The following is a 13,065-nucleotide window of genomic DNA, read 5'->3' on the forward strand; positions in this document are numbered from 1 at the left end:
GCCTGATGTGTCCGTGGGCTGCTCCTGCAGCTCCTGGAGCTCAGCCTTGGGAAAGCTGGCTGTGGTGCTCTGAGCGTGGATCCCGTTCTCCGTGGGGCAGTGCAGAGCTCTCAAGGATGGAGGACAGCGCCCATCTCCCCAATTTTGGGGTGTGACTCCATTCCATGAGCACCACGAGGGTTTGTTTGGTGCCATGACGCTTTTGTGAGAGAACAGCTGGGTTTTGTTAAGGTGTCAGTGTTTATTTTTGCAGTTTTAAGTCAAAATCCAGAAGTAAGATGCTGTTTAATCCAGGGACACTAACAGCCAAGAAGGATCTGTTTAAGCAGGGCAAGAGCCCCTCGGGCTGCACTTACAGAGTGCTCTGGTTGTCCCTTTGTTCTCCAGTAGGAAAAGGAGAGTTTTCCAACCAGGCAGCTCACTTGCAGACCAAGGGGCTCTCGTGGTGGGTTTTATCCTGGAACAAATTGCTGCCTCAGGGTAAACCAGGCTGAGGTTTGTAGTTTAAGAAAATTAATACATGTTTAACTGTGGCAGAATTAATGGCTCCAGTGCAATTATCGTTATCAACTTGCACAGGATGGGACTCTTAGTCTTTAAAAATTGAGCAGAAAACCAGCTGCTTTTCCTCAATAAGGCTTTCCAGAGTTCTTTAATTGTACCCTTGGCCCTTAGACTGCTCCATTTTCAATTTTTTTCAGGGCAACCTGCCTCCTACTTGCACTGAAAACCCATTTTCTGGGCTCTCTGGTATTTTGGGACTGGTCAGTGATGGCTGGGGACTCAGAGGGGCCAGGTTGTGCCAGCTCACATTGTGCAAGGGGAAAAGCAAATAACCCTAAGCTGGGGCTGGGGATAGTGGTGCTTTTACCATTTTCTTTGCCAGGTTTGGAAGATTTATAGCTGTTTGTGCTGAAGCAGGGGTGAAAGAGGAAGGTGTCCCGTATCCTCCTCACCAAGGCCTTTTGTACAGTCTCCGGCCAGAGGATCGTGGCAGCTTGCCATGAAACATCGGCTTCTATTTCTGTTTCTTTTGTCTGCTGACCTGACCCAAGAAATCTCTCTGCTGGCAGCATAGTACAGAGGAAAAATAATAAAGATCTAAACATAGATGGAGTTGTCTAGAGCAGATTTCTCACTTTTCATTGTGTTTATTAAAATGAGGAGAGCAACAGTTGAAACGCCGTGCGGTTGCTGCGGGCAGAGCCAGGCTGTTTGTGGCTGGAGCTGTTATGGCAGCAGCTGGAGAAGGGAGAAATGGGAAAATCAGCCAAGAGTGGTGCAAGGGGCCCCAAATCTGACCTCCTGACTTGAAACCTTAGTCAGAAGCGTTCTGCACTGTTGCATCTTCCCTACCAAGCTGGTACCTGCAGCTGCGGGCTGGGCACAGCTTTTAATTCATCCTTCAGTTGCCTGAGTGGAAATACCCAAAAAGCCCCCCAAAATATTGCCTGGTTTAGATACAATCATGTGAAACTTGGCAGCGACGGTTCTCCAGCACGGCTGGGCTCTGTTTGAGGCAGCCAACGACAAAAACAGGCACTGGGGAGAGGCTGTTGGCTGATGACTTTTTTCCACTGCAGCAGCTGGCGGGGCTGTCCTGCCATGGTTTTCCTGCTGAGCATTGAAGGTGTATCTGCAGAGAGCCCCGTCCTTTGCAGGGCAGCCCAGCCCTGAGGGTGCTTTGCTTTCTTCTTTTGCTGTCAGTGGGATGTGTTTGGGAATGAGATCATCCTCCTTAGTCCTCTCTTCCACCGTGGCTGTCCATGGGAAGGTGGGGAAGGGTCTGGAGCACGAGTCTGATAAAAACAGCTGAGGGGGCTCAGCCTAGAGAAAAGGAGGCTCAGGGGGAACCTTCTCACTCTCCACAACTCCTTGACAGGAGGGGGCACCCAGGTGGGGATCTCCTTCCAGGTATAAAAGTAATAAAACAAGAGGAAGTTGCACCAAGGGAGGTTTAGATTGGATTTGAGGGAAAATGTCTTCATGGAAAGGGCTGTCCAGCCCTGGGCAGTGGTGGAGTCCCCATCCCTGGAGGAATTTAAAAGCCATGTGGACGTGACCCTTGGGGACATGGGTTAGTGGTGGCCTTGGCAGTGCTGGGTTAATGATTGGACTCAGTGATCCTAGAGGGCTTTTCCAACCTCAGCAATTCTGTGAATCCATGTTTTTTAAATTCAGCTGTAAATTCAGGCAATTGTCAGTTGTGGAGCCCAGGACAAACCACACACATCTGAGACATGATTTAGCACAGAGATAACCAGTAGCCACAACATTCTACACTGCTGAATTCCCCTTAGCTAGTGCAACCTGGAATATTCACAGGCATGTTTTTATCTTCTTCTAGCAGTTTTGCTCCTGCTGGGACTGTCACTTTGTCTCTCTCTCCATCTACACCACGCAACCCACTCTGCTGGAAGTTTAGGAAACCATATTCCAAGAGTTAATTAATTTGTACTGGAAAACGTCCCATATGCTACTCTTTTTGTTTATGGACGTAGAAAGCGAGTCGCAGAATTAATTAACGCTAATGCCTGTGTGTGTGTTGTTGTTTTTTGGTTTTTTGTTTTTTTTTTTTTTCCCTTTCTTTTCTTCTTTCTGAACCAGAAAATGACAGATGGAGAGATCTCAGCAGGAAATGTCCACTCCAGCTCGAGCAGCCGGGCTCCAGCATCTGGGACTGCCTGTCGGACAAGGGCGAGGAGGGCTCGCGCTGGCCGAGGGACACGGCCGGCACCTGCTCCGTCACCAACCTGATCAAGGACCTGAGCCTCAGCGACCCCCACGGCCACCCCTCCGCCCCTCCCAGCAAGCGCCAGTGCCGCTCGCTGTCCTTCTCGGATGAGATGTCGGGCTGCGGGACCTCCTGGAGACCCCTGGGCTCCAAGGTGTGGACGCCGGTGGAGAAGAGGCGCTGCTACAGCGGCGGCAGCGTGCAGCGCTACTCCAACGGCTTCGCCACCATGCAGAGGAGCTCCAGCTTCAGCCTGCCCGCCCGCTCCAACCCGCTCTGCGGCGGGCAGCCCAGGAAATCGGCTGCTGGAGGGCACGGCGGGGACAGGGCGGACATTCAGAGGTCCCTGTCCTGCTCGCACGACCGCTTCTCGTGCTCGGAGTACGGCGCGCCCTCGGCCTGCAGCACGCCGGCCTCCACGCCCGAGCTGGGCCGCCGCGCCGCCGGCCTCTCCCGCAGCCGCTCCCAGCCCTGCGTCCTCAACGACAAAAAGGTGGGAATCAAGAGGAGGAGGCCGGAGGAGGTCCAGGAGGAGCGGCCCTCGCTGGACCTCGCCAAGATGACCCAGGTGAGAGGCGGCGGGGCCGTCCCTGCGAGGGGCTCAGGTGTTCTCTGCTTTGCTCAAGAGACTTCAGCATCCTCCAGGGTGGGTGGGTGGCATGAGGAGTCATGTGGGTGCTGTGAGGAAACACATCCTGCTGTCCAGGCAGAATAACCCCTTCCCTTCTAAATGGATTTCTTTGGCAGATTCATGCATTTCTCTTCCATGCTGGTTTTTGCACACCAAGTGCACCATTTCCTTCTGGCATGTGTTTTGAGCAGGAATATGTTAAACCCCACATTTTTGAGTTCAGGAGAGAGGAGCCTTGGACCTGCCATGGTGAGATGAAGGCAGCACCCCAAGGCCCCCAGCCCTGGCTCTGTCAGGTGCCGAACTCTTACTGCTACATGCTTTACTTGCTCTTAGGCTCTGTAATTTTCCACTCTAGAGATGTTATCACGTTTCATTTTCAGTTGCAAACACAGAGCACAACCTCCCTCTTCGATCTGCTGCATAGAGCCACATAACAGACCTGAAGCACAAATCAGGGAGGATTTTGCTCCTTGGTCCTCTCCCTGCTAGACCAAGTGACTGGACGTTAGCAAGAGACTGCATTGAAGGACAACATTTCCCTTCCACACTCATGAGATTTCCTGGAGTTTTATGATTTGGCATTTCCCACATCAATAGTTTACAGTCACAAAGTCAACTACACCATCAGCTCAGTGTGGAATGGTGACAATGGGGAGTGTGAAGGCCCCAGGGCTCTCACTGTGGGAGCAGGGGTGCCCTGGCCACTTCCCAGGGTGGGCTGTCAACTTCTGCTGGCCTTAAACATTCCCCCATGGCTTCAGTTCCATCTGGTCACCTTCTGTGCTTCATCCCAGAGTCACCTGTGTTGGGAGTGTTTGCCCTAAAGGCTTTTTGTAGTGCTGGGGCCAGCAAAGCCTGTGTGGTGCAAGGCATCTCCTTGTTGTCTGCAGGGAAACTGCTGGGAGAAATTCACCATATGGGTGAGATCCAACATTGTGTGTGAATTTTCCCCTTACAAGAACATGATATTTTATGGTGCTCTGTGCTTGGCAGTGCAGAGGGTGTTTGAAGGAGTGCAGTGGTATTGGAGGAAGAGATCATCTTTTCCTCCTCCAGAGGAACTTGGAGGATAAAAAGGGTGAAGGAGTCACATATTTGGGTGAGATCAGGCAAAAAAAACCATAAGGATTGCTCTTGTCTTTTAATAAATCACAGCAAAAACATTTATTATGCCAAGCTTATTTTATTAGATAATTATCTGGATGGACAGTAAAAACCACATACATGTGTTGTTATATTTTACTAGCCACAGGGTGGAATAGCACAATTGCCCACTGATTCTCTCTGTACAAGCAAAGAATCATTTCACTTCCCTGGAAGTGTCCAGGCCTGGTTGGATGGGGCTTGGGACAGCCCAATCTGGTGGAAGGTGTTCCTGTCCATGGCAGAGGGTGGAATGAGATGGGCTTTAGGGACCCTTTCAGTCCAGACCATTCTGTGGTTGTCTGGTAGGATGGACAGGGAAGGAGGAGACTGTCCAGGCTCTGGCTGGACAGACCTTTGTTGCCCTGTGAGGATGTTCTGAGGCAGCTTCTCCATTGCATCAGTCCAATATTTGTTGGCTGGTTTGAAAAAATGGGCTTGGCCTAGGAGATCCCAGGAGCTTCCCTTTCCCTCCAATGGATGCTGAGCCCAGGCACATGTTTATAATTTGGATGGCCATGGCTTTGACATGGGTGGGTGATCCAAGGATGACAAAAAAATCCAATCACTTGGATGTCCAAAAGCAGCTCAGTCCACGTTCCTGGAAAACCCTCAGCTTGAGGAATACTTGTGTTTTCTCTGGCTGCTGTCCCCCACACCAAAACACCTTCCAAAATGAGAAGCAATGCCTGAACGCTCAGCATTGCTCAGTGTTGGGGTGGTTCATTCTCTGGGAGAGATCATAAGGAAAGGTTCAGAAGCTCCACTCTGTGTGGCACAAGCTCTGTGGGAATGGGAAAGGGGTTGCCTGGTGCATCATCTCTCCTAATGTCCATGGGCAGCCCCTCTCCCAGCCCCTGCTGTCCCTCTGGCCCAGGCTGGCTGGCCGGAGCTGCTGCTGAACGCCCAGCGGTTGCTACAGCCAACAACCAACAACAGCATCACTAAGGAACTCCCCAGTGGGATCCAGTCCAAGCAGCTCCCGTGGATATTTTCAGTTTCCAGGCAGGAAACCCAGCCAGGCTCAGGTGCCCGTGGCAGCGGGTGAATCCCCAAGGCCGGGCTGTGCTGCTGGGTGTGGGGCGGCAGGGCTGGAGCAGAGTGGAAGGAAAGGGTTTGGACTCTATGATCTTGAAGGTCTCTTCCAACCTTGTGATTCTGTGAAAGCAAAGCCGTGCAAGGGCTGGGGTTTCCGAGCTGATGGCTTGTGGAGAGCAGCACTGGCAGGCAGCTCTTGGCGTGGGAGGACTGGCACAGAGGGACGAGCAGGATGAGGCAAGCCACGGGGAGCATTCTTGCCTTTGGTGGGGCATGGTCAGAGCCCTCCCTGGGAAGGGAATGCCAGGAAAACCAACTCATTCCTTGTGGGGAATGAATGTGCTCGAGAAAACCCTGCACATTTGGGTATCCCCCAGGCTGCTTTTAATGCTTCCAACCCAGGAGATGCAAAGTTGGGTGATTTCAGAGGGAGAGGTGAAATAATGGCAAGTGTCTGTGTGGCTGCACATGTGCTCAAGTCTGGGTTTATGTGGGGTAGAAACACCTTGTGTGCAATGGGCAAAGCCAAAGTGTCCAGACTGGACTTTCCAGTTATCCACAAAGGATTCACTTTTCAGATGGGGAAACTGAGATATGGGGCTTTCCCTGAGTCCCTGGGTGCTGTTGTCAAAGTGGGAACTGAGCTTTGAGGTGCTGGGTACTGGATCAGCATCTGGCTCTGGCAGCAGGTTGGTTAATTTTTCACTTGTGCTGGTAACCACGTGTGTTTGTAGGGCTGAAACCTGGTACCATAATCAAAATAAAAATAATTTGACCTGAAAGAAATGTTTTCTTCATACTGGGAGGGATATTTAGGCCAGGCAGGAGGGGAGGGAGCCACTCCTGGAAGCAATTACATGGCTACATAACTGGGCTAATTAAGAGAGAAATCTAAATGTTGAAGTTAAGCTGGCAGGGAAAATACTTAGGAAAATATTGCCTTTCATTCCTCAAAATCCTAGTTGTGTCTCTTCTGTCTGTAATTCCCATAGCCCAGAGAGGGAAGGTGAGCCCAAATCCCTCCCTTTATTATTTGCTTATATGACACCAAACCAGACAGGCTTCAACTTTGGGCAGAAACCAAACCCTGCACATGGTTGTCATTGTCATTGAAATAGCAACAATTTTAAAAAAGCCACAGGCACCACAAAATCCTCCTGCTCCTTCTAAGTGCACATGAACTCTTTGCCTTGTGCCTCTTTGCCTTCAAACTGGGAGTGATCAGAGGGGTCTCAGTCAGGTGAGTGGGTGACGATGAAGTGTCATTTAATTATCCCAAGTCTGGAGGCAGGTGGTGGGAAGAGGCTGGTTTCTATCTTCACTCCAATCAAGGAGAGTTTGGGTGCCTGGCCTGGCATCTCTGACCTCCTTAACACAAGGACATGAACCATCCTCTCATTTCAGTGTAGGGTTTGGGCTTGCTTTCCATCCTCAGCTTTTATTCCTTCTTCCCACGTGGAGCACAAGCCCAAGGAGGACACATCCCACCTCCCTGATGCCAGCAGCTGCTCTGGAAGAGTGGTAATGAATCTTCTCACAGCTTGCTCTCCTTCCCAGGCACAGTGCTCTTGGCCTCACAATCCCAGGGACTGTGTCTGTAGGGCCACGATCAGAAATGGCCACGATCAGAAATGGCTGGGATCAGATTTTTCCATGAATTGGGAGGGTTTCTAAAGAGCTGGTTTTCCTTTTTCTGATGTGGGTGCATCTAAAATAAATGGGAAATGAAAAGTGTCACAAAGGTGACAGGAGGTTTCTTAGACCCTAGGAGTCCTCCCACCTGGGCTGATTTTGGCAGGAATGAGTGGTTTTACCCTTTGCAAGTCACTCAGAGAAGCATCTGGGTGAATTAGGTGAGAAGATGGATTTTCTGAAATAAAATCACACTCTGCCAGGGATGCTGTGTGATGGAGAGACACCCGCTGGGTTTTCCTCCCCTGTGGTGTGGTGGGTTCTTCTCCAGAGGAACTTGACATGTCCCACCTCCACATCTGCTGCTTTCTGACATCCTGGTGTGAACATTTCCTGGGATCTCAGGCGTTGTGTGCTGAAACATCTCGTGGCAGCACAAACATTGGGTTTGGTGGCTTGGCTGAGTCATTGACGGGAAGCTGAGCCATAGGCCAGCCCTGATCTTGGTGTGTGCAGATTGCCTTCCTTCACACAGGCTCTGGGCAGCTGCAGGGGACACATGACACGTCCCTCACACCAGGGACTGCCACCCTCAGTGGGAATTTGCAATAATCCCCAGCTGTGGCCACGAAAGCCCTCGCTATCTCTTCCCCATTCTGCTTCCTGCTGTCTAAAATTTTGATGTGGTGGTCACTGAGAGATTTCATTTTGTGTTAGGACGGTTCCAAACACAGCTATCCTTGATACAGATGTGTTTTTAAATGGATAATTTATTTTTATATATGCGTTTATACGTATGTGTGTATATATATATATATATGAAAAATATATATCTATATGTAAATGTTTAAGGGCAGGTTAGATACAGCTTGGAGCAGCCTGGTCTAGGGGAAAGTGTCCCTGCCCAAGTCAGAGGTTGGAACGTGATGGTCTTTGAAGTTCCTTCCAACTCAAACCATTCTATTTTTCTAATTTTTAATGTATATATGTATTTGTTCAACCCAGCCATGTTCCCTGCAGCACAAACCCCAGAGAGGAGTAGCCCTGGCTGGAAATGGAGGGTGGTGCTGTAGAGTTTGAAAATACAACTTTCCATGAAAAGAAAGGCACAAATATCTCAGCGGCATGTAAGGCTTTGCACTGCTGACAGGAATTGTCAGATGTGCTGAGATCCTGGTTCCTCCCCGTTGTAGGATCTGTGTATTGGTAGCAAATCAAGGCTTGGATGTGGCTCTTGTGCCCCATTTCTGATGGCTTTTGTCCCTTTGTGAGCCTCCAGAGAAGTTGCAGTTTGAAGAGCTACATCTCTCCTAACAAATGCTGTACTCCTGTTCTTTAACTCCTGAGTTTTCCCTAAAATACATTTAATTTTCTACAAAGGTTGTACCCATGAACACTGAGGATTCCCAGTCAAAGTATTTCTCCTCTGTGAAGCTCTGTATTATGTAATGTCTTGCAGTAAATGAGACAGAGAGCAGCCACTCTAGAATAAATAAAGCAATTAACATACAATATTGCTCTGCATCTCCATGGCTTATGGAGAGCATCCCGTGGTTGTGAGTTCATAACTTCTGCCCTGTGAGGGGTGGGTGGGTGAGAGGGTGCTGGCAGCAGTGGGCACAGCTGAGGAGGTGGTGAGGGTGAAGCCCTGGGTGTGCCTGGTGAGGGTGAGTTACAGAGAGGACTTTGTGCCTGTTGTGGGAAGGGTCTGGGCACAAGGGGACCATTGACATTGTTCCCTGGCTGCCTGGACAGACAGAGCCTTTCACGGGGTGACTTCACTGCCCTGAGAGGAGCACGTGCCTTCAGAGGATGGAGTCATCTGCACCAGGAATCACAGGAGCATCCCCCGAAATGAGGATGTGTGGTTCTTGTGGTTTTCAGGGTTAAAATCGGCTCCAGCTTGGGCTGCAGATCCAGAGGGTCTCCAGACACAGTGCAGAGTGCCATGCTTATGATGGTTGGGAGCCTGGCTGGCCCCTCTGCCTTGTTTTCCCTTCCAAACTTAGGAATGCTGGCAGTTTCCGTGAGGATCCAGGCACAAAGGAGTTTGTACACTCCCAGAGCTGAAGCAAGCAGCCCACCAGTTTGAAGTGTTTCAGGCTGGTCCTGGCACTGAGTGGGAAGAAGTTTCAAACTGCAGGGTGGGAGAAGGGACCTCTCCTCTCTGAGCACCCAAGTTTTGTCTTGAGGGATAAAAATCCCTAATTTTCACATAAGAAGATTTTCTGTTTAGATTTTGGCACCTTTCAGGCTTGCTGGAGAGGGCAGGAGAGGTGGCAGTGAACTTGGTTGGAGTCAGCACCCACTTGAGCCGGGACAAATATTTCCAAATGTACAGATAGGCAAAAAACTGGAGGTTTCAAATTCCATACGTATCCCAGGAAATAGTTTGCTATTGATGTAACTTCTGAGAGGGATTCCAGCTTCCAAGCCCCAGTGTTTTTTAAATAAACAGGAATGAGAGTCTGCAAAGGTCAGTTTGTGGCTTGGTGGGAAAAAGCCTTTGGGTGAGGATCAAAAGAAACTGCTTTGAAGGTGGGACGGACACCTTCCACTGTCCCAGGGTGTTCCAAGCCCCATCCAGCCTGGCCTTGGACACTTGCAGGGATCCAGGAGCAGCCACAGCTTCTCTGGGCACCCTATGCCAGGTCTCACCAACCCTCACAGAGAAGAATTCCTTCCCAAAATCCCATCTCTCCCTGCCCTATGGCAGCATGAAGGCATTCCCCCTTATCCTGTCACTCCCTTGTCTAGAGTCCCTCTCCAGCTCTAGTTCAGCACCCTCAGGCACAGGAAGGGGCTCTGAGATCTCTCCCACTTCCATCCCATTCCATCCCCTGCTCCTGGCTGCATCTCCTGCCCTTGCCTCCATCCTCCATCCCCTGCTCCCTGCTCCATCCCACCACGAGCTCAGGGATGCAGGGCTGAGTGTTGCACTCACATGGGAGGACAGGGCTGGGAACACAAACAAGGCTTGGCAGTGTCTGTCCCAAAGATGGACAAAATCCAATTGTATCCCGAGGATGCACATCTGATTCACCACGTGCTCATTAACCCTCCCATCCCTGTATGCTGTGTGGCTCCAAAAAACAGCTTTTAGAAAGCACAGGGATTCACCCTTGAAGGAGTCAGCATGCTCAAACAGGGCATTTTGGCTCAAAAAAGCCCAAAGGGATTTTTGATTATGGTTTACAAAAGAACCCCAGCACTCTAGGAACTACTGGCTTAGATAGGAGCTACTGGGAGTTACTTGGAACCACTCACCATGCAAAAATCTCCCAAAGCATTTCAGGAAGGCAAAGCATTTCAGGAAATGGTGCTAAATAAATAAATATGTAAATAAATAAATAAATAAATAAATAAATAAAGGCCCTTCATTTTTCCTTTCCAGAGAGAGATGCTCAGGGCTAGCCCGAGGTCGAGGCTGTGACAGAAAAGTGAGGTGTATTGCAAGTCTGCATTGGATTTGCAGGAGGTCTTGGCAAGGGGGGGGATGTGGGTGCAGGTGCCACACAATCTGGATTTTTGGTCATCCACAATGTGATTTTATCACTTTACTTGCTGGTGTTCTCTTTTCATTGCTGCTGAAACTGTGACGTGAAGTTTGGTTTTAACCTTAACATTTAGGCCTTGAAGTGGCATAACAGAAATGTTACTTCTGTGCTGAAAATGAAGTATGGAAATGGAATAGGGCTGCGAAAAGAGAATAATTCCATGTTAGTGATGTTTCATCCTACCCTGGGACAAGTCAAATCACTGAATTTCCCCAAAGATGAGCCACTCCAAATCCTGGACTTTTGGCAGCTCTGGGGACAAGTCAGGCTCAGGTTCCCCGTTTTCCACAGAAATCCTTGGCCCTGCAAAGCCATCACTGGGAGAGCAGCCCTGCCACTGTCCCCACTGGGATCCTGGCAGTGCTGATTGCATTGGCATGAGGGGCCTTGTTGGTTTTTGGGTTTGTAAAAATTTTTTATTAAGGTTGGGATTGAAGTGTTAGAGATGGTATTTTGTGTTTATTATTTTTTATTTATATTATGAGTTTTATAGTATTTTATTAATAAGTTATAAAATGGGTAGCTATTTTTATATAAGGTTTTTAAAGGTTAAATTATTAATTAAGAAATTGCACGTAAATTATTTTTATTTTAAATTGAATAATTTAATTATTTGAAGTTTGTAATGTGGATTTTTTGTTTAATTATAAAATATTAATTAACCATATGAAGAAGAAGGTAAAGAAGAAGGATTAGTTATTGTTTTAAAATCTTTATTTTAGTTTTATATATATTACTATATTTTAAAACTTTAAGTTTTCTATTTAGCGACATTATATACTTCTAATTAAACTATACACTTGTAATCTTTGTGTTATTAATTAATTTTGGAAGTTTTCTCTATGCCTTTAGGTCAAATGTAGTGTTTTCTTGGGGGTTAGAGTCTGTTAGTACAGAAAGTTTCAAATTCTCAGTATCTAGGGCTCTAACAGGGCCTGCAGTGCTTCAGGGATCTGGATCCCGAGAGGATGCAGAGGAGGACACAGAGGTGAAAGGCTGGGAAGGGCAACCTGTGAATAAATAAATACACAGTGATCACTGTCTGAGCAAATGGATTTTTCCAGCTTACAGCAAAGGGTTCGGTGTCTGTTAGGGAAAATATTTGTTCTTGGCAGGAAATGAGGGTTTCCTCCAATTATTATTATGAATAGGAATGGGCTGGGAGGCTGTGCTGGGTCCCCATGTGTGGGATGCTGTGGGATGCTGTGTGATGCTGTGGGATGCTGTGGGATGCTGTGGGATGCTGTGCTCAGGTGCAGCCCCAGAGGGGTGTTCACTGCTCTCTGATTCCCTGCATTGCTGTATTTCTCTGGGATTTGTCTCTCCAGCCTCTCCCCGGGGCTCTGTAGCACCAGAGGGATTCCCACTGGTGGGTCACACATCAGCTTTTTCTTTTGCACTTATGGAATCTCCCTGAATATCCTTGCTGTCACTGAGGCAGCTACATACTCCAGAGACAGAGCAGAACTGTGAGTAAATCCAAGTGATCTCCACCAGCTCCAAAGGCAGCATCAGAACTAATGACTTAAAGCCTCCTTCTTGCTTTTTTTTGGTTTTGTTTGTTTAATACTGTGGTCAGAAGTGACTTGGGAAGGTAACAGACATTTCTGAGCTGGCAAAGCTGCTGAGATGCTCCTGTGTTATAAAGAGAATTGGTTATTGGGGCCTCAGGATCAAGCCATGCTTGCTGCAGCTCCTTCCCCATGTCCCTTCCACCTCCACTCACCAGGAAACCAGCCTGGGGATGGTTTTCCATGGAGAAGATTGTGGGTGCCTCAAAGGCAGTGCAGAGCTTTGAACCCCAGTGACGTGTCTGTGTGTGCGTGTGCACGGCCCAAATCACAGCAGCTGCCATCATGGAGTTCTGCAGAGCTTAAAAACCAACTCAAACCCATTTTCCAGTCTCATTTTCCAGTCTCAAGCACCTCTCCCTCCTCCTCAGCAGCACGGATGAGCGCTTTCCCTGGCGCAGATGCCAGGCAGGATTTACCGTGATGAAACAACCAAAGCATTTATATATAACGATATAAAGATAACAACTCAGGCTGGAGGTGTTTTACAGGAGATGTTTGCCTTGGAGAGTGATTTAAACTCGAGCCAGGCAGAGAATCCCCCAGTGGAGGTGACTTTGCTGGCTCGGGAGGGCTGGCAGAGGCTCATCATCATTCCCGCATGGAGCTCGCTGCCCGCTTCCCCCTTCCCTTCTGGCACCGGGTTATTTTCAGCTTTCTGAAGCAACTGTAGCCCAGTGTGCTAACAGGAGGTGATGACAGCTTGGGAGGTAGGGCCGGTGCTGCTGACAGCTTGTAGCGTTGCACCTTTCCCGG

At 49.0% G+C, this 13,065-nt stretch overlaps 1 protein-coding gene across 3 annotated transcripts in view; it reads left to right on the plus strand.

The window, feature by feature from the left end:
- The window catches only part of FAM53B (family with sequence similarity 53 member B), a 44,630-nt gene that overhangs the window by 24,297 nt on the left and 7,268 nt on the right, over positions 1-13,065 (plus strand). For all 3 annotated transcript variants that reach the window (XM_041461080.1, XM_041461079.1, XM_041461081.1), the window contains one exon: positions 2,608-3,302. In XM_041461080.1, coding sequence (XP_041317014.1) covers positions 2,608-3,302 — 695 coding nt within the window. The remainder of the gene's footprint in view (positions 1-2,607; positions 3,303-13,065) is intronic.

The sequence above is a fragment of the Pyrgilauda ruficollis genome, unplaced genomic scaffold (genome assembly GCF_017590135.1).
Source record: "Pyrgilauda ruficollis isolate IOZ18807 unplaced genomic scaffold, ASM1759013v1 scaffold15, whole genome shotgun sequence".
NCBI classification, from domain to species: domain Eukaryota; kingdom Metazoa; phylum Chordata; class Aves; order Passeriformes; family Passeridae; genus Pyrgilauda; species Pyrgilauda ruficollis.